The sequence below is a fragment of the Lampris incognitus genome, chromosome 17 (genome assembly GCF_029633865.1).
Source record: "Lampris incognitus isolate fLamInc1 chromosome 17, fLamInc1.hap2, whole genome shotgun sequence".
NCBI lineage: Eukaryota > Metazoa > Chordata > Actinopteri > Lampriformes > Lampridae > Lampris > Lampris incognitus.
This window is the reverse complement of record NC_079227.1, coordinates 36,509,194-36,536,150: the sequence shown is the minus strand read 5'-3', so window position 1 is coordinate 36,536,150 and position 26,957 is coordinate 36,509,194. Positions and strand designations below refer to the sequence as shown.

General features: G+C 44.2%; 1 protein-coding gene across 1 annotated transcript; it reads left to right on the top strand.

Moving 5' to 3' along the window:
* Window positions 1-3,489: 3,489 nt before the first annotated feature.
* Window positions 3,490-26,034, top strand: pde6c (phosphodiesterase 6C, cGMP-specific, cone, alpha prime). Its single transcript, XM_056297375.1, has 22 exons — window positions 3,490-3,957; window positions 5,576-5,731; window positions 7,484-7,573; window positions 8,221-8,361; window positions 9,317-9,391; window positions 9,629-9,693; window positions 10,421-10,487; window positions 11,184-11,231; window positions 12,028-12,177; window positions 12,285-12,428; window positions 14,892-14,957; window positions 15,966-16,121; window positions 16,584-16,691; window positions 17,911-18,020; window positions 18,129-18,216; window positions 20,463-20,563; window positions 22,173-22,280; window positions 23,570-23,633; window positions 24,307-24,381; window positions 24,534-24,617; window positions 25,505-25,658; window positions 25,991-26,034. The coding sequence occupies exons 1-22, from the start codon at window positions 3,490-3,492 to the stop codon at window positions 26,032-26,034; spliced, it is 2,562 nt and encodes an 853-aa protein (XP_056153350.1).
* The last annotated feature ends 923 nt before the right edge of the window (window positions 26,035-26,957 follow it).

The following is a 26,957-nucleotide window of genomic DNA, read 5'->3' as shown; positions in this document are numbered from 1 at the left end:
AGGCTTTGGGCCTCCATCCATGATGATGGTGTTTTCATTAGGATACGTCTTAATACAGCTTCCAGGACACGAGGGCTGAGCCGTCAGTAGATATCAATAGCACTTAACACAGCCACTTGCACTATCTATTTGGGTACATCCTTTTGTGTTGCACCACAAAAAAGATGCAGAGGTAATGCCTGCTGTGGGGTTGGACCACTTGGAAGGTGAGTTGAAGGAAGAGATGAAGACTGATGTTATCAACCTTTTTTTTTTCTTTGCCGTGAGGCATTCTGTTTCCAAATGTTTAATTTAACTTAAACGCTTATTTGGGAAGGGACACTGTACATTAATCAACATTCAAAACAAATGTAAATGTACCTGAGTTAGCTAAGAGGCTAGTTTCCAACATCAGCCCCTTTACTTTATGGTGTTAGGCATCCTAGGATAATAAAACAGTACAAATAATACAACATGTGAAGTAGGTAAAGAACATATGACAGACTGAGATATATATATATATATATATATATATATACATAAAGAAAAAAGAAACAACATAGTTAATATACCAGAACAAAAAGTTGAAAAATACATAATATACAAGTAATGTAGAAAAAGATAATAAAGCTAATATAGAAAATTATATATATATAGCAGACATACAACACAGATAATGTACAATACAGTTAAACAACATGTTAAAGGTGTGTGCGAATAGCATCAATGTTGACACTGTTGGTTCCTAATAAGCCATTTCTTGACATGACACTTAAATGAATAGGATGGGGACTCTCAAATTGATTGTGGTACTGAGTTCCATTGATGTGATGCTGTAAAGGAGAAGACATCCTGACTAAATGCAGTTCTCCTGAGTGGGGTTGTGCAGTCCCCTCTAGCTGCACCTCTAGTAGCTCTGTTAGTGGTAGATTTGAAGTTGATGAAGCTGGACAGAGGAGGAGGAGCTAAACCATGCATGATCTTATAAACTAGGCAGACATTTTTGTATTTGATGAGGTTTTCCCAGCTAAGTAGATTATACTTTTTTTTAGAATATGACAATTATGAAAACTGAATGGCTTCTTGTCTAACGTTTTGCTTGTTTGCATAATGATTCCAGTAGTTCTAATGCTGTAGAATGTGTGTCAGACCAGCTTATCAGACAATAGGTGATGCTTGAAACAACCATTGAGTGGAAGCATATCTTTGCTGCCTCCATTGATAGGAAGCCTCTGGTAAACCTGAAATTTTTCAAACTAAACTTTACTTTATTGCAGACCCTTTTATGTGGGTTTTGAAGCCGAGGTTTGAATCTATCTGTACTCCTAAGTATTTGTATTCTGAGATAACTTGTAGTCTCTCTTGCTGGATGAGAATACCTTGCTCTATTTTTAGGCTGTTGCCTTTTGAAAAAAACATACTGTTTTTGACACATTCAGTTGCAGACAACATTGGTTCAGCCAGGCTGTGACCTTCAGCATAACATCTGTTAACTTGATTGCGACCTCGTCTGTAGTTTTAACATGAGTAAAATAACAGTATCATCAGCATACATTAAGATGTCACATTTTCCGCACACAGAATGTAGATCATTAATGTACATGCTGAATAGGAGTGGATCCAGTATAGAGCCCTGCAGGACACCAGTTGATATATCTAGAGAATTAGATGTACGATTATCGATTTTGACAAATAATTAAAGGTAATAGCCTGATGCTGAAAGTTATCTACAGCCTGATACCCTTAAGCAGGGAAGTAAGCAACACTCTCTCTCCCTTGCCCCGATAACTACTGTCAATGTGGTTTTGAGTAAGGCACCTTAGCTGCTCAGTGGCTAACACAGGAATACTGACTGAACCAGCCAGCTTGTGTGCGTGAATGTGTATTAATGTGAGTGAATCTGTGCACAATAGCTGCATGCATTTAAAAGGTGTTGGTGAGGACAAACCTGCAGACTTCATTTTTCCTTGGATTAACAAAAAAACAAAAAAAATGCATCCTCCACAGTAACAGATTTTTGAATGGAATCGCAAAGAAGGAATTGCCCTGTTACCCACAGAAATAACAAATGTGTAAAACTGGCCCATTGGGCTGACAGCTTTGACATCATCGGCCTTGGTGAGATATTTATATTGATAATGCTGCGTTGTAATTCTGTGATTCCTGTAAGAAAACTACCGTTCAAGTGTGCTGAACTCGGTGTGCATGGTAAGCTGTAGGACAGCCCTCCCGATGTCGACAGGGATTCAGCATCCGTCTTGAGGCTCTTTAAGCAGGGCAGATGCTTGCCGACAAGTAGGCTTAAACCCTGGTACCATCTCACGTCTCCTTAATCCCACCCTGCTGCCCCAAATACTTATAGAATGAAGGTTCTGAAACTTACTCAAGACCTAAAAGAGAAATTTCTTACCTTTGGCTGTATAAAGCATGACAAGGGATTATATAGGGACACACAAGTGTGCAACTGTAGGATTATGTCTGACTCTTCAGGTCTGTTACTGCTAATAACGGATTGTTCTCTTTTCCCATTAGAAGTGCATGTCTGCAATGGACGGGGGAAAAAAAGGAAAAGTGTGGCGAAGGGGTGTGTGTCTGAGAGAGAGAGAGAGAGAGAGAGAGAGAGAGAGAGAGAGAGAGAGAGAGAGAGAGAGAGAGCGAGCACAGATCTCTATAATCTCTTGTATGAAATATTATTGTGAGGGAGATCAGAGATAAACGTTAAAGTGACCTTAAAGCGATTGCGTCATCGCTAGGTCATCAGGTCTGTGTACGAAGCTGTTGGTGTCAGTTGCTTTTTGACATTCATACCAAAGTTGTTAAAGACTGATGCCTCCTCTGGCAGTGTGATCAACAGCACAAATATGCTCAAGTCCTATTTCTCACCTACATTCATCTAGAGTTACAAGTTAGAACGACAACATAGTAGATGGCGGTGACTTCACACACCCGGCCTTTTCGCCGGCCCCCCGTTAACCACCGAACTACTTCTACGATCTTTACCGGCACGCGTAAACCTACTTTTACTATCTCTCCACTTATCGACACCCATTTTGTTGCAGCATTGTGGCAAAGATGTCTCAGTGGCCTTTGCTTTGACAGCATCTCCCACTCTCTCCTGCTCTCTCGCTTGCTTGAGGGATTGCCCAATATAAAATGATCAGTGTTGGGATTTGCGGGTTAAGGACGCTTAGAGCCGGGCTTTTAATGTCGTGACGTCACATTAATTAGGGGCCACTTTGATCCCTTCAGCCTCTAAGCCACTGTTTGCCTGCCTGCAAAGCCCGCATGCCTCGCTGATTCTCCGCAGGACCGCTGAGGAGGATGCAGGTGCGAGCACACGGAGGCCACTGATCCGCCGTCCCGTCCCCGCTGGTCACGCTCTCGCAGCTTCCCTCGGTTTCTTCTTCTTCTCCCTTCGGGCGATGCTTGTGTAAAACAAAAAAAACAACACAAAAACAAAAAACAAAAAAACAAAAAGGGGGGGAGAGTGATAACAGAAGCGACATCACCATGGCCGACAAGGACAGCGTGGAGAAATACCTGGAAAACAATCCGCAATTTGCCAAAGAGTACTTCGACAAAAAGGTGCGCGCCGATGCGCTGGCGGCCGCTTTCTCCACGACCATCGACGTCAAAGACGCTGCCTCCTTCAAGGATGTTACCTCCATGCAAGAGGCCGCCATCATCTTTGAGCTGGTCCAGGAACTGCAGAAACCAGACAACATGGAGAAGTCCTTGCACAAGGTGTTGCAGAGGGCCTGCATGATCATGCAGGCCGACAGGCTCAGCTATTACATGTGCCGGTCTAGGAACGGAATACCCGAGCTGTCCACTTGCCTCTTCGATGTGACCCCCACCTCCACATTTGAAAGCAACCTGGTCGACCCCCGGGCTGAAATCGTGTTCCCCACTGACCTCGGTATTGTCGGTTTCACGGCGCACTCTAAAAAGCCGCAAAACGTCCCGGATGTTACAAAGGTGAGTCGTTGGCGGTGGAGCGGAAGCGGCGTGCCCAGAGGTGACTGTGATGTCGAATTTTGAACCACCAAAAGGATATTTCACGTTTTTAAAATCCAACAACGTGGCATGGGCCCATTGACCACTTGAAAAATACTAGTCAGTAGCCCTATGCTAATTTGGTGTTGATAATCAAAAAATAGTAAAAAAAAAAAAAATCAAATAATCAACGTACATGTTGCTATTTCTGGATTTCCTTACCTTAAATCTAAACGTGATAATCCGGGTCCGTTCAAAGTGAACGTGTTGGCACGCTGCGACGCCACAGATAAATGGGATACAAATTATGTCGGGGATGCAAAATTTGACCTCACACATCCTGAAATTACTCGCAGAACGTGCGGGTGTATGTGTGAGCATGGCAGCGGCTGAGAAAAGGGTGAGTTACATCCAAAGAGAGCAGTTTCTATGGGTGTGTTATGCTAAAGACTAGGAGCAGAAGTAATGAAATAGTGATGAGAAGTTTTAAGTCACTTCCTAGTTCCCCCTATTTCTTCCAGTTTTCTTCTATTTCTTCCTATTTTTTTCTCCATGATAACTGTTTTTTTAGGCAGTTGGCCCTTATCCGATGCGAGAGTCTAAGGACAGGATGTTGTGTTGCTGTAAAGCCCACTGAGGCAAAATTGTAAATTGTGATAATGGGCTGCACAAATAAAATGACTTGACTTGATTAGGGATTGTGACTGGCCAGTTCCACGAGCAGGGGCGGAGGAGAATTGTGTGTTCGAGGGGAGCCTCTCTTGACATATAGCCCCACATCTGTGGCAGCTTAAACAGGTTCCAGCCAAAAGATGATATACATTTTTCTTAAGGTTCACATCAAAATTATGTGGGGTTTTTTTATTAGAACATAATTTATTACCCCCGAATCTTAATTCAGTACGTTCAGATGTCTGAATTTGCACAAGGCAATTATGTAAGGCCCCTAACTGCCAACGCTAAACTATGGTTGCAATTACCCGTTTTATTCAGGCCTGCAGAATGAGCCATTTAACAACACTGTGATTACTCAATACTCCCCTGTCTTCTCTCTCGGGCCTCCTTATGAAACCCATTAGACCCACATAACTAAATCACAGCCTGTGTAATCTGCCGCTAGTTGTGGAAAATGATGTTTGCTGATTGTAGATTGTCATAATGAGTTCATCCGTCTATTTAAAACGTACACCAAGCACGATTGTGCTCGTAGAAAAATGAAGGCGATATTGGCAACGTTATAAAATTAGGAGTGGAACAGAAATACTATGAACATGCAAACGGTTGATTATAAATGTTGGATCAGCCATAGCTCATAAAGAACAAGGGGACAAATGAACGACCCATCAGTCATTTGGTAAAATATATCATGTGGGTTTTTCCTTGTCCATTGTGTATTTCAAAATATGTTGTTTAAAGGAATTAATATATATCTATATATATAGAATATATATTATATATAGTATTATATATAATGTATAATTTTCTTATATATTTTGCACCAGTAACATTTTGTGAAATGTCATGGGAGGTTTATCGTTTTAAAGTCTTTGGACTGTCTCGGACTTTGTCACAACCGGTTTACTTCTTCCTTGTTTCCCAGAGCACAACGTTCAGCAGCGACTTTGTGGACAAGCAGACGGGTTACAAGACCAAATGCATAATGAGTTACCCTCTGATGGCTGACAAGGAGGTCCTGGGTGTCGTCATGGCACTCAACAAAATAGGAGCCACAGAGTTCTCCAAGGAGGATGAGACAGTAAGAGCTCCAGACACACCACATATGTTCTATGTTACTACTACTACATATGTTATATGTTGCTGCATATGCATGTTAGATATGTGAACCTGTGCTTGTCTCTGACTTATGATGAGTGGACAAGTGTGTGCAGGTGTGTGGTCAGGTGTTCTCTGAGGACACTGAGGATAAAGGCCTTTGGTCGGACACATTGACTGTTGCAGGAATTCAACCCGTGTTCAACCCCTGTATGATATCATACAGATGTTCTGCAGCTGTTTTCCTGGCGAGAGACTTAAACCTCTTCAATAAGAAGAGATTCTCCATGGATTCGTGTGATGACAACTTTTGCTGAAGGGTTTTTCCATGTTGTCAGTACCCGACTGACACTTTTATGGATCCCTTGAATTCCCTGACGTGTACTTCAGACCAGGGATTTCCAGTCAGGGCTTCGGGTGCCATCGGCGCTGCTGGTTTTCCATTCTGCCCAGGTGGTTCATCACATTCACCTGTTGTTCCAGGTCTAAAATAAACACCATTAGAAGGTTGGAGTACCTGGCTCAACAGCTGAACCACCTGGTAGAATGGAAAACCGGCAGCACTGACAGCACCAGAGGACGTGATCGGAACGCACTCTAATGGCACGTTCCCATCTTAAGAACATTAGAGCTTTGTGAACTCTGTCGGAGTCATCAGCCAGAGCCTGGTGACCTGCCCTGATAGCTGATATAAACCTGGTCTGCTGTGTTTAGCACTTGATTTGAAAAGCAGTATTACACTATGACATTTCAGCATTGGAATATCATTGTGTGCTACATTTGTGAACATTCCACTTTCACTCGTGAGCTAAACAGAGAGAGAGAGGAGAGAGAGAGAGAGAGAGAGAGGAGAGAGAGAGACGAGAGAGAGAGAGAGAGAGAGAGAGAGAGAGAGAGAGAGAGAGAGAGAGAGAGAGAGAGAGAGAGAGGAGAGAGAGAGAGAGAGAGAGAGAGAGAGAGAGAGAGAGAGAGAGAGAGAGAGAGAGAGAGAGAGAGAGAGAGAGGTTTGTCTTACTACTGATCTCTGGTGTACAAGCAGATGGAGTTTTTACACGGTATCCAAAGCAACAATATAGCACAAACAAACTGGGTAATTGGGAAATAGTAAGAGCTTTATAAAGCTAACCTGAAGAAAGGCGTAGTTTACCTCTACAAAATAAGTCTCCTGCATGTTGAGTTTGGACTCACCATTGGTATGCACACACCGCAGTGACTCATCCCGTTATCTTCTGTTAAGCCAGCGGCAGTTCATGAGCCATGAAGCTTCATACCAACTGCCCAAATGTCGAATCACTGTAAATGCAACGTTTGACGTCTCATTACTGTATAAGTGTGTAAAAATCTGTTCTCTACTTTAAAAAACAAAAAAGGAGAAGGAGAGAATTGATCGCTGGGTAGTGTCTGATACTGACATTTGATATTCTTGTTCAATAGATGTAGTATTGCAACTTTTGTGTAATTTGTAATGCAATATAACTTTATTTACATTTCATTACAATTCTAAATATAACCACTGTACGATTATCACTATTCCCATATTTTTCGCTATGAATGCTGATGTCACACAGCAGTCGGTCAGTAGCAGCACATGACAGTAGAGCAGGGGAGCGTCTGATGATGACCAGCTCATGGTCTGTAGCGGTGTAGCAAGGACAGGGCTGATGTGATGTCACTAACCAGTAATGTCAAATCACGACATATATCTGCTATTGTGTGTTGACATCCTGTTCCTCAGCTCTTCCACAAGTACATGAACTTTGCCCAAGTCATCGCCCTGCAGCACTTCACAGCCTACATGTTCAACGTGGAGTCCAGAAGGAGTCAGGTGAGCTAAGCCAAAGCATTCCTGCACAAAACATAATGAAATTAACTGGATTTGCTCTGAAAGTCCCTTGGGCGCCTCAGCTAAGGTGACGGCTTATGCTAATGGCATGGTCTGGGTTTAACAGGCAAGGTTACGGAGGATAGAGGAAGGACGGATCTTTTACCAGATGTTAATTTAGTCATGCCAATCCAGGAGTCTCAGAAACCCTCTCCTCTAGCCACTCCAAACAGATGGAATAAACTACGCCGTCGTCTGCAAGTCGACTGACATTACACTTAATTCTGCCCACTCAGTCAGGCATCGCACCCAAAAACACATGAGCATCTATCATAGATAACAGGACAGGGAAGAAGAAAAGTAAATTCCAAAAGGGTGACGTTTCCATTCAAACAGATTTAGATGGTCACAGGAGTCTTTTATTGGTTGATTCCAGTGTCCAACCAGAGAATGCTGTTTCAACGTCTAGATATTCAGCTAGCATTATATTTATGTCCTTTCTGTGTTGAAGCTACTGGTGGTGAAACGTGGTTATCCTGCAACTGTAAAATATTTCAAACAACTTTTAATCGTGAAAAAATGGCGGTACATCGAACACGGGTCCCAGCCCACAGACACCATTGGACATATTTCCTTTGTGGCTTTGCCAGGTGCTGCTGTGGTCGGCCAGCAAAGCGTTTGAGGAGTTGACAGACATTGAGAGACAGTTCCACAAAGCGCTGTACACCGTCAGGATCTACCTCAATTGTGAGCGCTACTCGGTGGGCCTGCTGGACATGACCAAGGAGAAGGTTGGTTTCCCAGAGCAGAGTCTGACTCACAGGGAGGGGGGAATGCGTCTGACGGGAGACAGGCATAACTGCCTAAAAACTCACTTTCAACTGCAAATTGCCCTGCACTGTAACTTCTGTTTAGAAAAGAAGTATTTTCCCAATCCTCCCTAAGGTGTTAAAGGCTAATGTTGCTAATGCTTTTAAATCTGATGACTCACCCCGCTGCTTATTACTAATGTAGCGGGGATTCAGGGGGCAGGTGGGAATTGAACCTGGGTTCCTCGCACCATGGGCAACTGTGCTAACCAGTCAACTAAAGGGTGCGAGCCGATAGCCAACGGGTCACACCCTTTAGTTAGCGAGCCTACGTGGTCGTACACTGTTACACTAATAATGTTAATTACAGCTCACGTAGCTTGGTGAGAATTATTTCTCATGGTTTCTTTTATAAGCTGCTGGAAAAAGCCACCCTTACTTTGTCAATCATTACACAAGCTCCTATTTTATCACCTCAGCTTTTTAGCTAGCTAGCTAAGAATCTCACATGTCGTAAGTGAAGGAAAGCTAATAGACAAGATTTTCTCTTTCCAGTCATCTCAATTTAGAAAGATTGTCACCGGATCTAAAAAGTCTGTTCATCGTATAGGATGCTGTCACCGTGTAATTGTTCTCTGTGAATTTCTATCCCAGTTTAAAGATCAATAATTAAAGTACAAATACATTTTTTCATCATTCAATCGTTTATAATATTATTCTAATTTTAATTTCATGTATTTATTTTTATTTTAATACTATTTTATTTTATTATTACTTTATAATACTATTTGAATTGTAATTTTATTTATTTATTTATATCTTAATACTATTTTATTTTTTATTGTTATTTTATAATATTATAAAAGGTGTGTTAGATTTTTTTTTAAAAAGATTCAGCAAATCAAACTTGTTTTTTTTCTCTTTCGTCTCCTTCAAGGAATTCTATGACGAGTGGCCGGTGAAACTTGGAGATGTGGAACCTTACAAAGGACCAAAGACACCTGATGGCAGGGTAACGGACCACATTTTACATTTTATCACCATGCTTGTTGGGTTTATTTAGTTTCTGTAATTCAGTTCAGTTGTGTTGTTGCTTTTTATTCTTAAACGTGGGAACTTATTGTCCTGTAGGACAGTTTGGACGAAAGTCGTGTCAAATGGTGAAGGCTCTGCGAACATCCTTGTGATCATGTTTGACTCCTTTTCTCTGTTGTCTGGCACACTTTGAGCGTTATGATTTGCCCTGCAGGAAGTCATCTTTTACAAGATCATCGACTATCTCCTGGAGGCGAAGGAAGAAATCAAAGTCATACCGTGAGTGGTGCTAGCCAGCTCTTCTACATCTGCTTCACCCGAGAACTGATATTAATGTTTGGTAATGAAGATAAATGTATGCAGGGAAAATGAAAATCATTGCCCAGTGTTCCCCATTCACCTTCTCAAACAAACAAAGGACCCATTCTGTGAAAGAGTTGTCCTTTTGTTATCCGAAGACTTACCTACCACCACTTCTTGTAGTGCCAGAATTTGTCCTTTTCTAAAATTTGATTTCGATACTCTTCCTTGTGTAATTTCTAAGATGGCTCTTATATTTTAAAACCATCTATTAAATCACAGTTTGAGAGTTGACGCAGTCACTTTGATGAAGTATCAAAGTTTAAATCCCAACCCGTACAGTGAGAGCAGGAGAAGCCCCCTGGCGTTCATCACATCAGTTATTTATCCCCATGTTTCCTGCACAAGGGGAGCACTAATGCACCCTGGATGCAAACCAATACAAGTGCTCTGCAACGACCAAAAGTCAGAAATGTAATGTTTCTCAGCTGAACAAGACTGTTCTAGTTTTATTTTGACAGATGGGGGGAAAAAAAATCACAAAACCCGAGTTTCTTTATGCAACTCCTCTGGGGGGAAAGGCAAACGTGCCGCATTAGATGAGAAAGACTATACATAATGTAGTCCTTCCACAACAGTTGTTAAACAAGCTTCTCTCTCTGTCTCTGTCTGTCTGTCTGTCTCTCTTTCTCTCTCTCGTCCTCAGCAATCCACCTGCAGACCACTGGGCGCTGGTCAGTGGACTACCCACCTATGTGGCAGAAAATGGCTTTGTAAGTCTCTTAAGGCAGCTGTGGGCCTGTTCAAAATCTCTTAATTAGTCTCTTAATTAGTCTCAAAATCTCTTAATTAATTACCAAATATTAAAAAAAAAACAAGAAACAAGCCAAAACAGCTGTTTTGGTAATGCTAGTATGGGACTTATTGACAGTGAACATGGTAATGCAGGTAGAAGTATACTGTCACAGGTGGTATGACGACATACAGGTCAGCAGGTTGATGATGCCACCCTACATGTGTATTTTACCACCAACAGTATGCTAGTGATATTAGCTTTTTTCAATATGCGGTCTATTAGTCATTCTGTCTATAAATTAAATTTACAGGGGGCGTCCGGGTAGCGTGGCGGTCTATTCCGTTGCCTACTAACACGGGGATCGCCGGTTCGAATCCCCGTGTTACCTTCGGCTTGGTCGGGCGTCCCTACAGACACAGTTGGCCGTGTCTGCAGGTGGGAAGCAGGAAGTGGGTATGTGTCCTGGTGCAATTATGTATTGCACCAGGTCCATTCCTAAGTATGTGCAATTGACAAAATATCAGTAAATCAAATGAAAACCACAAATAATGCAAATGTTCTTAAAGAATGACTAATAGCATCATGACTTGAAAAAATATGCAAAGAAGTCATGACAACCACCAAAGAGATGGGTTATGTCATGTTCCTTTGTCTCTCCTCCTCCAAACTGTAGATCTGCAACATGATGAATGTGGGTGCAGATGATTACTTCACTTTCCAGGTAAGTTTTTTTTGTTGTTGTCCTTTTCTATCCTCATGAATTTAAATGAAATACCCATAGAGAGTCTAACACACACACACGCCTGTTGTCAAATAGAGTCTAATATAATGTACATACTGTATTTTTCCTGGTAAGGATGGCCCACTTGGAAAACAAAAATACTGCAGTACATGTACATGACCCCCTCAATACAGTTTCCTTGAAACACAAATGAGGCGCCCTCACCTACTACACACTGCAAAACATATTACAGACACATTTCACACCTTTTGATATTAAAAGACAGATGTTTTTAGGCGTCCGGGTGGCGTAGCAGTCTATTCCGTCGCCTACCAACGCGGGGATCGCCGGTTCGAATCCCTGTGTTACCTCTGGCTTGGTTTGGCGTCCCTACAGACATAATTGGCCGTGTCTACCGGATGTGGGTGTGTGTCCTGGTTGCTGCACTAGCGCCTCCTCTGGTTGGTCGGGGCGCTTGTTCAGGGGGGAGGGGGAACTGGGGGGAATAGCGTGATCCCCCACGCGCTACGTCCCCCTGGTGAAACTCCTCACTGTCAGGTGAAAAGAAGTGGCTGGCGACTCCACATGTATGGGAGAAGGCATGTGGTAGTCTGCAGCCCTCCCCGGATCAGCAGAGGGGGTGGAGCAGAGACCGGAACGGCTTGAAAGAGTGGTGTAATTGGCCGAGTACAACTGGGGAGAAAAAGGGAGGAAAGACGCCCCCCCCCCTAAAAAAAAGACATGTTGTTGTGACAGAATACGTGTGATCCAGTACTGAACACACTCCTCTTTGCAGAAAGTGGCTGTGGATGACACAGGTTTTGTCATCAAGAACGTCTTGTCGTTACCCATCGTCAACAAGAAGGAAGAAATCGTGGGGATCGCTACATTCTTCAACAGGAAAGACGGCAAACCATTTGATGAGCACGACGAGCAGATCACCGAGGTCCGTATTCCTAACCCAGATCATCGTTTTTCTCTGTCAGCTGTGTTAGTAGTCATGTATATACACCATCCGTTTATTACATTCATTCATTTGTTGTGTATTCCTAGGCCCTGACCCAGTTCCTTGGCTGGTCGGTGCTGATCTGTGACACCTATGACAGACTAAACCGCATGGAGAACAGGAAAGACATTGCCCAGGAGATGCTTATGTGCCAGACCAAATGCACAAGCGTTGAGCTGCAGTCCATTCTGGTAAGTTGACCGCCTGCCTACATACCCGATTTAGGTGTCTTCATTCATGTTAAATATGATTAAACATGCAGTGTTGGGGAGTAACTAGTTACATGTAACGGCGTTACATAATCAAATTACAAAATAAATGTAATTGTAATCCATTGCAGTTACTGAGAAAAATATGTAACCAGATTACAGTTACAGTTACAAAATGTTGGCGATTACAAAGGGGTTACATCAGAATATACTCTTTTCGGTAAAAAGCTTATTTAATTTTGGTGATTGTAATTTGAAATCAAAACATTCCAATCTTAATTCAAGTTATATGAAATAACTTTTGTTTGACAGCAGTCTGTAGGCTGGTTTCCATTGCAGTTTTGCGCAAAATAGAAGCAATTTTTTTTTAAAGTCAGCAAAACACAATTGTGAGTGGTCTGTATTTCCACTGAGTGATGTTATCCAGTTATAGCTGGGTTTTCTCCTCCGCGATAGTCTCCAAGTGTTGGCACTGTGATTTCGATTGCATGCAGCACAATAGCCGTGGTATGTTTAATTGAAGGCGACGAGGACATGTGATACATGCAACGACGGAAAGGCAAACCCCTTTTACCTGGCAGCGGCCACATATCAGGGATTTATGGGAGGTCATTGTCCGCAATGACTTTACAGAGGTCCTGTGGCTCCAAAACCTCAAAATGACCGTTGTATCCGATGGCCCATTATTCCCAAGTATGTAGAGAAGTATGTAGGGGTGGTGCAGGATATGTATGAGGGCAGTGTGACAGTGGTGAGGTGTGTGGTTGGAATGACAAATGGGTTCAAGGTGGAGGTGGGATTACATCAAGGATCGTCTCTGAGCCCTTTCTCGTTTGCAATGGTGATGGACAGGTTGACGGACGAGATCAGGCAGGAGTCTCTGTGGACTATGAGGTTTGCGGATGACATCGTGATCTGTACTGAGAGTAGGGAGCAGGTGGAAGAGAGCCTGGAGAGGTGGAGGTATGCACTGGAGAGAAGAGGAATGAAAGTCAGTAGGAGCAAGACAGAATACATATGTGTGAATTAGAGGGAGGACAGTGGAATGGTGAGGATGCAAGCAGTAGAGATGATGAGGGTGGATGCATTTAAATACCTGGGTTAAGCTGTTCAAAGTAATGGGGAGTGCGGAAGAGAGGGGAAGAAGAGAGTGCAGGCAGGGTGGAGTGGGTGGAGAAGAGTGTCAGGAGTGATTTGTGACAGAAGGGTACCAGCAAGAGTTAAAGGACAGACTGACAGATGGTAGTGAGACCTAACCAGTATGGTTTGGAGATGGTGGCACTGATGAAAAGACAGGAGACAGAGCTTGAGGTGGCAGAGTCTGCTGTGGCAACCCCTAACAGAAGCATCCAAAAGAAAAAGAAGAAGAAGAAGAAGGAACAATGGGCAGTCCCCCTTTCGGTGTGGCTACCTTGACTTAAATGCAAAAAATATGTCACCATTTCAGTTTTGTGAAATATTGCTTTGTTGAATCGTCTGAAAAGCCACCTCATTCAAGCATATAAACTTTTTTGCAAATTTTATTTTTTTTCGAAATTCACATGTTTCGATTACTCTTTTTTTAGCTCTCAATTTAAAATGTTGCATTACGCAGGTTAATGGAAACCCACCCAGTGTTGAGTACTGTTGTGAGGTTTACACTCCCTGGTTTAAATATATGTTTCTAGGACTTTCAGCTTTATTGCCCAGTGTAATACATTTGTTAGAAAAGTTACTTTGATGAAGTAATTAAAATAGTTACTTTACTCGTTACATTTTTACAGGGTAACTAGTAATCTGTAACTTGCTACATTTCAAAAGTAACCTTCCCAATACTCTGTCAATAGCATGTCATGTTTGCAACACTCAGCAGTTAGAGTTTGAAAACTGCTTTGAGTTCCACGTCACAAGATAGGATTAGATGTGGGACGATACACTTTGTTCTTGGAAGTGCTGGTGAGATTTGAGGAATAGAAGCTAACTGTATTCTTTTTAAGTTATCTAACAGTCCGCGATGGTGTAGCGGTCTAAGCATCGGCTTTGTGGCGATGCAGTTGCCCACTGGGGACCGGGGTTCACACCCCGGTCTGGTCAGATCCGACTATGGCCGGACTCGATGAAGCAGCAATAATTGGCAACGCTGTCTTCGGGAGGGGGGCGGAGTCGGCTTGTGTTCCTCACGTGAATGCGTCTCTGGGTGTGTCGGGAAAAGCAGTGGTTCGGCCTGGAGTCGCCTCCCCACTTTCGTGACAAGGCGACTCCTTCCAGACTGCCGGCCGGAGAGATGCAGTTGGCGAACGCATGCAGTGCGAGGGCGGGTGTTTGAACTAAAATAGGGATCGATTGGCCACTAAATTGGGAGAAAAAGGGAAAAATCAGAAATAATATGTTTAAAAAAAAGTTATCTAACAGAAATATGTCAGAATGTGAACGTCACTGTCCTTAACTGATTTGTTTCCTAACCAGAACACCAAAGAGAAGTTCGATGCAGATCCTGAGGACTGTGACCAGAAAGAAATGTATAAACTCCTGGTAAGTTTCCCTTCATCACTTCAAATCGGGTCGATACCCTGCAAACACGTTGCATACCTTAAAGAAGGCAGCGGTTTCAGAAACATAAAGAAACTGCTGGAATTTCTCATGACGCCCACCTGTTTCACAATGGCTTGGGTGATTTGGGTGATGAACTGCTGTGGACTGTGTTACATAAGATATCCCACAAGTCAGGCATTATATCAGCTGTCATTTATATGAAAACATGCCTTTTTGTTTTGTTTTGTTTGAATATACTGTAATTCACCAGACTTGGTGGAAAAAGGACATCAACTTTACTACATATCTTAGCTATTTGCTTACATGAGGCAAAACCAGACAGGGGGGGAACCGTATTGTGTGCAGATGAGATAAAAAGGCAATGGAGCTCATGAAGAGCACGTCAAAAGAAACAACAGCAGACAACTGACAAGCAACACAATCTCACCTAACACACCCAATTTACTAACTTAAGAGCAAAAAACGGAGCTGCGGAATGAACCACAAAATCTCAGAACAGTAATGAGCTGTCATGGCTTAGATTGAACCCTTTCCTATATTGTCCTGAGATCTTGGCTCGCAAGAACACCTCATCAGTCTTTTCCTGTAGGAACAAAACAGAGCCCTTACCCACTTTTCCCAAGCCGAAGTCCAAGTCAACGTGTTTACTTCTGCCAAAAGAGTAGATGGATTTTTACTTTTTTATCTGTAAATGGCAGATTTTAGCCAGGACCCTAAACTGCGGCATAGAAGGACATGACGTTAGAATATACAGCAATGTAATAGAGATCAGCAATCCGACTTCTTTCCCCTTTTCTCCCCCAAACTGACAAGGAATGCTGACACCCCCCTGGATAAGGCAAAGGAAAGATCTGGCCCTTTTTTTTGACAACTTTATGCTGATGAGATCACGCTCTCCGTTGGTCTTTGGTCTGAGACCCGTCCCCATCCCCTGCACGTTGCCTTTGTGCCTGACCACCGTGTCGTCTGTGCTGTGTTTCTCCGCAGAGAGCCACCTGTCCACCGGCCGATAATGTCAACGGAGAGTCCCTTCTGCTCTTCTCCTTCAGCGACTTCCCTTCCTCGGAGTTCGAACTCATCAAGGCCGGCATCCGCATGTTCTTCGAGCTCAACGTCATCGAAAAGTTCAAAGTTCCCGCTGAGGTGGGTTACTTTTAACAGGCTACCCCCCACCACCCCCCGCCGGTCATCCTGCTCAAGTCATCTTTCGGCGGGTGAAGCAAGCCGAGTTGGTCGTCGACTCGGTCAGCTGGTTTAGTCAGTCTAGCTGTCTGTCTTGTCTGCAAGAATCCTTTGGTCAGTGAGCCTGCCACACAGCAGTCAGGTAGAATAAACTAGACAGCTGGTCAGTAGGTGAATCCAGCTCAATCCAGATTCCTTTAATATGGAAGTCAACATGGAGGAAAAAGAATATTTCATCACATATATCTATTTCTTTTCATCGTGAGTGGCTTTACCAATATTAACACCTCCGTCTTCTTTCATATTCACTCCTCTCTCCCTGCCCCCATCTTCAAACCCCTACCCTCTTTGTCTCCATCACCTTTTCTGTGCCGCTCTTCCTTCATCCTCCACCCCTCCATCCTACCTTGCTGTCTGTCTCAGATTCTGACCCGGTGGATGTACACAGTGAGGAAGGGATACAGAGACATCACCTACCACAACTGGAGGCATGGCTTCAACGTAGGCCACACCATGTTCTGCCTGCTACAGGTGTGCCTGGGAACCATCCTCTACACAACATCCTCTACACAACAACCTCTACACAACGTCCTCTACACACAACATCTTCATGTCCACCACTTCAGTGTGTGATAGCCACGCTGTCTTGGCAAAAATAACGATTTTAATGATTTCACTCATAAAGCCCTGTGTTTGCAATGGGCCTAAACTTGGTGTTACAAATACTTGTTTTTTGGCGGCCAGGTAGCATGGCGGTCTATTCTGTTGCCTACCAACACAGGGATCGCCAGTTTGAATCCTCATGTTACCTCCGGTTTGAATCCCCGTGTTACCTCCGGTTTGGTCAGGAGTCCCTGGCCATGTCTGTGGGTGGGAAGCCGGACGTGGGCATGTGTCCTTGTCGCTGCACTAGCGCCTCCTCTAGCCGGTCGGGGCGCCTGTTCATGGGGGAGGTGGGATAGCGTGATCCTCCCACGCGCTACATTCCCCTGGTGAAACTCCTCACCGTCAGGTGAAAAGAAGCGGCTGGCGACTCACCATGCATCGGAGGAGGCATGTGGTAGTCTGCGGCCCTCCCTGGATTGGCAGAGGGGGTGGAGCAGAGACCGGGACGGCTCGGAAAAGTGGGGTAATTGGCCAAGTACAATTGGGGAGAAAGAAAGGGGGGGGGGATTTAAAAAAAAATTTTTTTAATTTTTCCATTAAGCTAATAGGAAAGTGGCCTTTAAGATGAAATCTGGTCCTATTATGTGTGTGTGTATGTATGTATGTATGTATGTATGTATGTATGTATGTGTTTATGTATGTAGCATGTATGTATGTATGCACGTATGTAGTATGTATGTATGTGTGTATCTATGCACATATGTATGTATGTATTATGAAGTGTGCATGTATGTAGTATATGTATATGTATGTATGTCATATGCATGTATGGGTGGATGGGTGGATGGATGGATGTAGTATGTATGTGATGACCACAGTGCCACTATGATGGGTTACGTTTTGAGTTTATTTATATTTATAATTTTCAGTACAATGTCACACAAAATCTGCAAATGGAATAGCCACAGACAACTTTGAATATCATCTACTGGAAGTATATGGTTCATGCAAGCTAGGACACACACACACACACACATACACACAATGCATACATAAATATTAACTCACAAATCTTTAGTCACATTGTTTCTCATCTTCAGAACTATGACTGCTGTCTCTCTCTCTCCGATGCTCTCCTGTACAGACAGGGAGACTGAGGAAGTACTACTCAGACCTGGATGCCTTTGCCATGGTGGCTGCAGCGTTCTGCCACGATATCGACCACAGAGGGACCAACAACCTCTACCAGACAAAGCAAGTCCAACCCCTTTACAGTGTGTGTGTGTGTGTGTGTGTGTGTGTGTGTGTAAGACTAAATTACCTCTGTGAAACCAACCTTCCTCTCTCCTCCTCGTTGTGCAGGAGTGCATCTCCTCTGGCCAAGCTCCACGGCTCCTCCATCATGGAGAGGCATCACTTGGAGTACAGCAAGACGCTCATGGCTGATGAGGTATGGCGTGTTTCTGCTGTCTGTTCCATTAAAGAAGTTACAGGATTATTTAAGACAGTTTTTAAAACATTTTGAGTGGGGATCCTTCAGATGAAAAGCAATGTACCTATTTTAGGTTTTCAGGCGAGAAACGTTTTCACACCCCATTAGAGAGCGACGTCTGAGTCCATATATGACAGTAGATGTAAGGATTTGGACTTGGCAGGATTAGCTGAAACTTTTGTCTTCCGATTTGGAATTTATTAGTATTGACAGAGTTTTATGTCCGGACGTTGTACTGGACCGTTGTGGTGAAGAGGGAGCTGAGCCGGAAGGCAAAGCTCTCAATATACCAGTCAACCTTTGTTCCAACCCTCACCTGTGGTCATGAGCTTTGGGTAGTGACCGAAAGGGTGAGATCATGGATACAAACAGCTGAAATGAGTGTCCTCCGTAGGGTGTCTGGGCTCAGCCTTAGAGACAGGGTGAGGAGCTCGAACATCCTGAGGGAGCTCGGAGTAGAGCCGCTGCTCCTTCGCGTCAAAAGGAGCCAGCTGAGGTGGTTCGGGCATCTGATTAGGATGTCTCCTGGGTGCCTTCCTTTGGAGGTTTTCCAGGCACATCCAACTTGGAGGAGACCCCGGGGTAGACCCAGAACTCACTGGAGGGACTACATGTCCAATCTGGCCTGGAATGCCTTGGGATCCCCCAGGAGGAGCTGGAGGGCGTTGCTGGGGAGAGGGATGTCTGGAGTGCCCTGCTTAGCTTGCTGCCACCGCGACCCGACCCCGGAGAAGCGGCTGATGATGAATGAATGAATGAATGACAGAGTTTTCCCATTACATTACAGTCATTTAGCCGACGCTTTTATCCAAAGCGACTTACAATAAGTGCATCATTTAACTTAGGAAATCAGGAGAACTACTAGTCATCAGAGGTCATAAGTGCATCTAAACAAGCATCTAAGAGCAAAACCAGTGCTAAAGTAAAAGTGCAAGAAAGAGTTTTTTGTTTTGTTTTTTTTAATGAGTGAATACAATAAGTGCTAAGAACAAGTAACAGGGTAGTGGTTCCTAAAGAGGTGAGTTTTCAACCTGCGCCGAAAGACGGGCAGCGACTCCGGTGTCCTGACATCAGTGGGGAGTTCATTCCACCACTGTGGGGCCAGGACAGAAAACAGCCGTGACCAGGTCGATCGGCAGCAGGGGCCTCTGAGCGACGGGGCAACCAGGCGTCCCGAGGCAGCAGAGCGAAGTGGTCGGGCGGGGGTGTAGGGCTTGACCATGGCCTGGAGAGAGGAAGGAGCTGTTCCCTTCACTGCCCTGTAGGCTAGCACCAGAGTCTTAAACTGGATGCGAGCAGCTACTGGGAGCCAGTGTAGGGACATGAGAAGGGGAGTTGTGTGGGAGAACTTAGGGCGGTTGAACACCAGACGAGCTGCAGCTTTCTGAACAAGCTCCAGAGGTCTGATGGTCGACGCCGGGGCGCCAGCAAGGAGGGAGTTGCCGTAGTCCAGCCGGGAGATGACCAGAGCCTGGATAAGCACCTGTGCCGTCTCATCGGTGAGGAATGGGCGAATCCTCCTGATGTTATAGAGGAGAAATCTGCAGGAGTGAGCAACCGATGCAACGTTTACAGCAAACGAAAGTTGGTCGTCCAGGATCACACCCAGATTCCTCACAGTCCGCGTTGGCATCACCACGGTGTTGTCAATGGTGATGGCCAGGTCTCGGTGTGGGCAACCTTTCCCCGGGAGGAACATCAGCTCTGTTTTGTCCAGATTGAGCTTCAGGTGGTGTTGCCCCTCCAGAACCGTCCGACATCTGACGCTTCATCCGGCCCACATGGAATAATGTCACTTGGGCGGTCCGCTCCTGTTTGCCAGATCTGGGCCAGAGCCAAGCCATAGCAATGCCGCATGTGCCACATATTTGCCAAAGGTGGCCCATATTTGTTTTGTGGTATTTGGGCCATATTCACCATTTACCACACGGGTCACTTCAGGGTCACATCCAGATTACATGTTGCCGAGAGCACCGCATCTTTGCCAAAAAAGGCCCACATTTGATTTGGCATATTTGGGCCATATTTGCTATTATACATGTGGGCCACTTCAGGCTCAAATCCATTTTGTCAGGGCCAGAAGAAGACCATCAGTGCCGCATCACTGCCTGAAGTGGCCCACATCTGGATGCTATCTGGGTAGGATAAGCTGAAAACATTTGTGTCGACGTTAACACACATGCATTGTGCGTTGTCTTTTCCAGAGCCTGAACATTTTCTGCAACCTGCAGAAGCGTCAGTTCGAGAACGTCCAGCACTTGTTTGATGTCTGCATCATTGCCACTGACCTGGCCCTTTACTTCAAGTGGGTCTTCTGACATCTCCCTGCTCTGCTTTACTGCTGACCTACAGCAGCTCATGTCCTTCATCAGTAGTGCTGTAGTAACACGAGGGCCATAGGGATGTTAGCTAGAATAATAAACATCATAATTTGTGTAATCATTTGTAAGATCAATGTGAGAAAAGTGCTTCACAGCAGAATAAAAGCACAGTAATCAAGCAACAAGAGGAAGAAAGAAACAGAAATCACGGTGTATAAAATCCCAGAAGGTTGAATCAGTTCATGTGGACACAACGTTTATTGTGAGAAACATTTCATCATCATCTAAGTGACCTCTTCAGTCTCAACTGACTGCAGGTGTCCCCACCCTTATAAACAATACGGTGGCATAACCACCCAAACCAACGACCAGTTTCATATGCAGATATGGGTGTGACCATTAACTGGAGTTACAATGGCCATGTGTACTATTCTCACAGGATTGGGGAATAGTTGCAATCACAGCATTGTGAGATGGTGACAGATGTACTCTTAGCCCCCCCCCCCCTTTGTTCAGGGATGGTCGTTCCCTCTTCACATAGATGGCCTCTGACTCCCCGTTCAAACCAGCGTTCCTCCCTGTCAATGATGTGCACATCCTCGTCCCTGAAAGAGTGGCCACTGGCCTGTAGATGGTGTAGACGGTGTAGATGGTGTAGACTGTATAGATAGTGTAGCCTGTGGAGTCCTGGTCTGACGTGTTAGCTCTCCTGTGTTGCGTCATCCTCTTGGTCAGCGTCTGTTTGGTTTCCCCGATGTACAAGTCTCGACAATCCTCCTGGCACTTAACAGAGTGCAATATATTGCTCTGTTTGTGCCGGGGAACCCGATCCTTGGGGTGGACCAACTTCTGGCACCCTGCTAAGAGTACATGTGTCACCATCTTACAATGCTGTGATTGCAAACCTCCCCTAGTCCTCTGTGAATAGTACACATGGCCATTGAAACTCTAGTTAATGGTCACAGTAATTTGTTGGTTTGGGTCGTTATGTCACTGTATTGTTTATAAGGGTGGGGACACCTGCAGTCAGGTGAGACTGAAGAGGTCACTTAGATGACGATGAGACATTTCTGTCAATAAACGTGTCCAGATGAACTGATTCAACCTCATGTGATTTCCTTACCTGCATTATTACCTGAAAAAAAGTTACACTGACACAAAGCTTCACCCATTAAAGTCAATGTTAACGAGTGATTTAAAACATTTAAGTGATTTTCTTAGTCTGAGGTCTTCAAGGGGGGGGGGGGGTGTCCAGAGATCGCCGGTCCCTGACAGCAGAAGCTTAACTTTAGTTTTAAGTCGGGATTTTGGTTCCAGCGTCCTGTCTGAAGATTTAAGCTTCTGCTGTGCTTCATAAGCCGTTAAAAGATAAGAAATATAGCTGAGGAGCCGTGACATGCTATACCTTCACTGTTATTATCCTGAAATCTTAAAACTCCTTCCTCACACAGTACCAGCGTGCCAGTCAACCTGTCTGCGTACTTTTATCTGTCTGTTTATTAATTTAATCAATTAATCAATTATTAATTCATGTGGTGGGTTTGTCTCTACCTGCCTCTCAGTCTTGTCCGCCTGTTTCCTGTCCACACACAGAAAGAGGACCATGTTCCAGAACATCGTGAACGCCACAGAGCCGATGACCGATGAGAAAGAGGCCACGGCCTACGTGTCCAACAACTCCATCAGGAAGGAAATTGTGATGTATGTATCAGAACTACCCACAACGACAGTTTTACTTGCAGGCATAAAATAAAAGTATTACCTGATACCCGATAGTAACGTTTTTACATTGATGGGCCTGTACTTGACATATATTTGGCCTGCCGCAACATTTTAGGCAAGAAAATGCAGAGATTCACCTTTACAATACATACTGTATGTTTCTGAACCCGGTATTGAAATGAATCAGGAACAATTTATTGTCATTTCTATCATGTACTTACGTACACAAAAGAAACGGAATTTTGTTCCCCCCCCAGCCCACAGCAGTGCAACACAAAAGATAAAAACACACATCCACAGTTTCCAAAAATGACATCACCCAAAACATACAAAAACTATGGAAGCCCGTTTCCGCCACATTAAAAAAAAATTGCTTAATTGCGACTTTATTTCCTGGAATTCTGGTTTTATTTCCTGGAATCCTGACTTTATTTCCTGGAATTCTGGTTTTATTTCCTGGAATCCTGACTTCATTTCCTGGAATTCTGGTTTTATTTCCTGGAATTCTGGTTTTATTTCCTGGAATCTTGACTTTATTTCCTGGAATTCTGGTTTTATTTCCTGGAATCCTGACTTTATTTCCTGGAATCCTGACTTTATTTCCTGGAATTCTGGTTTATTTCCTGGAATTCTGACTTTATTTTTCCTAATTCTGACTTTTAACAACACAGTCCATTCAGTGCAACACAGTCCAAAAATTCCACTGTCCAGAGAATGAACGCCAGGATGACTGTCAGAACTGCCGGTCTGCATGGGCTAGCAGTTAGCTTAGCCTGCCCCGCTTCTGCGTCCTGTCAGACCGCCCTTGGTGTTCCCTCCTTGGGCGCAGCTCCGGTCAGGGCCGACGATGTCATTTTCCACCCAAATAAGCGATTCTGGTTCCATTGCCTTGCCAGACTAATGGGAAAACTAATACACGTATAACATTTTTACCTCAAATTACATCCGACATCACTGACTGTTTAGCTTAAGACATCTGGATGTGATGTGGATTTCCGTATCTGTTAAAGTGACTGCGAGCCAATTTTGAAGCTGCGATGAAAAATTTTAAATTTTAAAAAAGCGCTGGCATCATCTAGCTTAGCATTTCCATGACCTGCTCTGCGTGCGGCTGTGGTTGGAAGCCGTTAGAGAAATAATGGTTTTGTGACGCACATCCACCTTTTTTTTTTTTAGCAAATCTATATTTTAAATTAGAGTACACTGATAACATGTACAAGGAATTCACCCTACAGCATTTCTAATGCCTTGTGTGTGTGTGTGTGCAGGGCTATGATGATGACGGGCTGTGACTTGTCAGCCATCACTAAACCCTGGGAGGTTCAGAGCAAGGTGAGTGGCCAAGTCTTCATGCACAGACTCTTCCTCTCTCTTCTTCTTCGGCAGTCCATCGAAATGATGACGACTGTGATGCAGTTTAAGCTCGGCAAGCACGCCTGCGGGCATCAGGCCTGCACTGGAGCGACAACATCGTCCACATTCACACTGGGAAAGCAAAGTCAGAACGGCAGTTCAGATCACACAAGCAGTATAGAATGAGATGTGGCGCACCAAAACAGGTTCCTCTGCTCCTGACTGGTGCAGCCTGGCTGGTCTGGGTATCAGACATGCATTTCACCCAGTCGTGCCCTTACTTTGCCAAGTTTTGTGTACCTGACTTGTCACACCGCAGTAGAAAATATTCAGTAGCTTTCACCACAACCTCTGCCTGCAAGAGTTATCTGTCTAATGTGACGCAGGTTTTATCTTAGTGTTGTGCGTTGCCGGAAAAACACCAGGTAGCTCAAAATGATCCTCCTGCCATACAAGGGCAGTGTTGAGTCATCTGCCAACCAAGACAATAGTTTTATTGACTGAGCCCTGGACAACAAAGGTGCCCGCGGGCCTCCTTTGACTGTGAATTTATTCCAAGTCTCATTCTGCCTTTCTCTCTCTTTTTCTTCCACTTTGTTTTTTTCTTTCCTTTTTTGACTTTCCTTGTTTTTCTTCCGCTTTCTCTCTCCAGGTGGCTCTCATGGTGGCGGCTGAATTCTGGGAACAGGGCGACCTGGAGAGAAACGTGTTGGACCAGCAACCCATTGTGAGACTCCCACTCCTCCGATGCTCCATCGTCCCTTTTCTTTTCTTTTTTAAATTCCCTTCTGTCCTGCTCTCCTCCTCTAACGATAATGAGTTTATCCTCCAACCCGTGGTGTATGTCTCCTTTACGTGAACTCTCTCCTCTGCCTCCAGCCCATGATGGACAGGAACTGTGCTGAGCAGCTGCCCAAGATGCAGTGTGGTTTCATTGACTTCGTATGCTCATTCGTATATAAGGTAATGGTCTACCCCCCTACAGAAGTACACATCCAGAATTGTGAGGAAAATACTATTTTGAGTATAATGATATCCTAATAATAATTGCAATGTAATTTATTATTATTATCATTATAATAATGATAATAATGGATAATGATCATTTTGATAATGATAATTCCGTCCATCCATTATCTGAACCGCTTATCCCTGCTGGAATAGGCTCCAGCATGCCCACGACCCTGAGATAATGATAACTGATAATGATAATTATGATAATGACAAAAATTATAATGTACTCTTCCTATTAAAACAAGACTGTAACTGGTCCCTTACTGATTTTATCTATTAAATCCACCTTAATCATGAGGGCTAATGTAAATGGCGGGGGATATGAGGATATCTTATACATGTAATGTGACTTCATTATGTCGTGCATCTTTGCAAATGCATTGACTTTGGTGTCGCTCCTGAATGGCGAAGTAATAAAATTCATTAGTTTGGTTCCATACAGTCCCATCTCCAACAACAAGTGGCTTAAGGAAAAGCCACACAGTTGTTTCAGTGGCATGAGGCATAATTACACCTCGGAAAATTTGCAGTGCATCTGGGTTACAGGGGCGTCGGTAACTGCTGTTTTTCCTCAAACCCCCTGTTGTTGGACAAGGGAATGCACAGTGGTGAACCTGTTGAACTCACACAGCCCCCAGCGACAATGTCAGCTAGCTAGTCGTACATCATCTGAGATGTTTTTCAGACAAGGACACACATAGACACAAACATGCACACACTAAAACATACACACATGCACATGCCGTCTCAGTCAACAGACACATACACACATGCAAGCACATGCACACACTCACACAGAGAATGACACTCTTGTTTCTCTCCTTCTCACGGGTCAGGAGTTCTCGAGGTTCCACAAGGAGATCCAGCCCATGTTCGATGGCTTGAACAACAACAGGAGTCACTGGAACGAGCTGGCTCAGGTCTACAATGCCAAGATGCAGGCCATTGAAGATGAGAAAAAGAGGATTGAGGATGAGGCCAAGAAAGGTAGTTGCAGAGGATGGAGGGATGGACGATTGGATGGATGCATGATTGGATGGATGGACAATCAGATGGTTGGATGATTGGAAGGATGACAAGTGATTTAGTGTTATGTACTTGCCTACCACCTATGAAGGATGAGTTGTGGGTGAATTAATGAATTTAGAGGAATGGGTTAATAGATGGCTCCATAGACTGATCGTTCCAATAAAAGGCATGATAGACAATCAAGTGATCATTCATTCCTAAATGTTCAATATCTGACATGAGGCAAGTCACTCCACACCTACCAACAACACTCCTCACCTTCGTTTCTGTGTTTGTGTGTGTCCCTCTGGCAGGCGGTGAGGAGGGAGGGAAGTCAAAGACCTGCACCATCTGCTAAGAACCTACAGCACTTGGATCTGGTCCAGTCTTGCCTGAGTAGGTTTAATCAAGGCTACGCTATTCTGGTCTGGTCCGGACTGGACCTGGATCAGGTCTTGTTGGATCTAGGCAAGACTAGTCTGGTTGTGTTATGCTGGGCCCTTACTGGATCGGCCCAGTCCGGTTTGGTCAGTCTGGTTTGGTCTAGTCTACAGTAATGTAATGTAGTCAAGTCCAGTTCAGTCCAGTTTAGTCCACTCCAGAATAAGTAACCAATGTTTAAAGATGGAGGGTCATAAGGATCATGAAGAAGTAAGATCGTTTCTGTGAACTTCTGATTCTTTAGCGTACTGTAGGGTTTCAGTCAGGGCATTCAGCCCCCCCACCCCCACCCCCCACACACATACATTTCTCATATGGGTGCTGACACAGCCAACACACCCACATACAATACACACTATAGACTATATGTACTACTGCATCAACACCATCAAGACAGCCAATCTTCAACAACCACAACGCACACCACTGTGCACTATAGCAGCTATTGCAGCATCACCATCAGATCTTCGTTTATGTCACTCAGCAACCAGATTGCACACGCACACCAAATGGCACAAAAAACACAAAAAAGTTTCCACAGTTGATGTACTGTTCACCAGTCACTCATGCAACTTCAACAAATTCAGTAAGTATACCCACAATATTATCAGTGCACCGCCTTCAGTAAGAAAAATGTGCACGGCAACCTGGAGTTGAAGTTCCACCTCACTTGAGAGACTCGTGGTGGCCTTGTCTCGCAAAATTCATCCAGTAATTTAGTCTGTTTGGGAGAACGTAAAAAAATGCAGACAATCCTACCAGATTCGCAAAAAACACGAAGCAGGTCGTCAGCAGCTGTGAATGCGGCGGCTGTTGCGCTTAGTTTGCTCACAACCCACC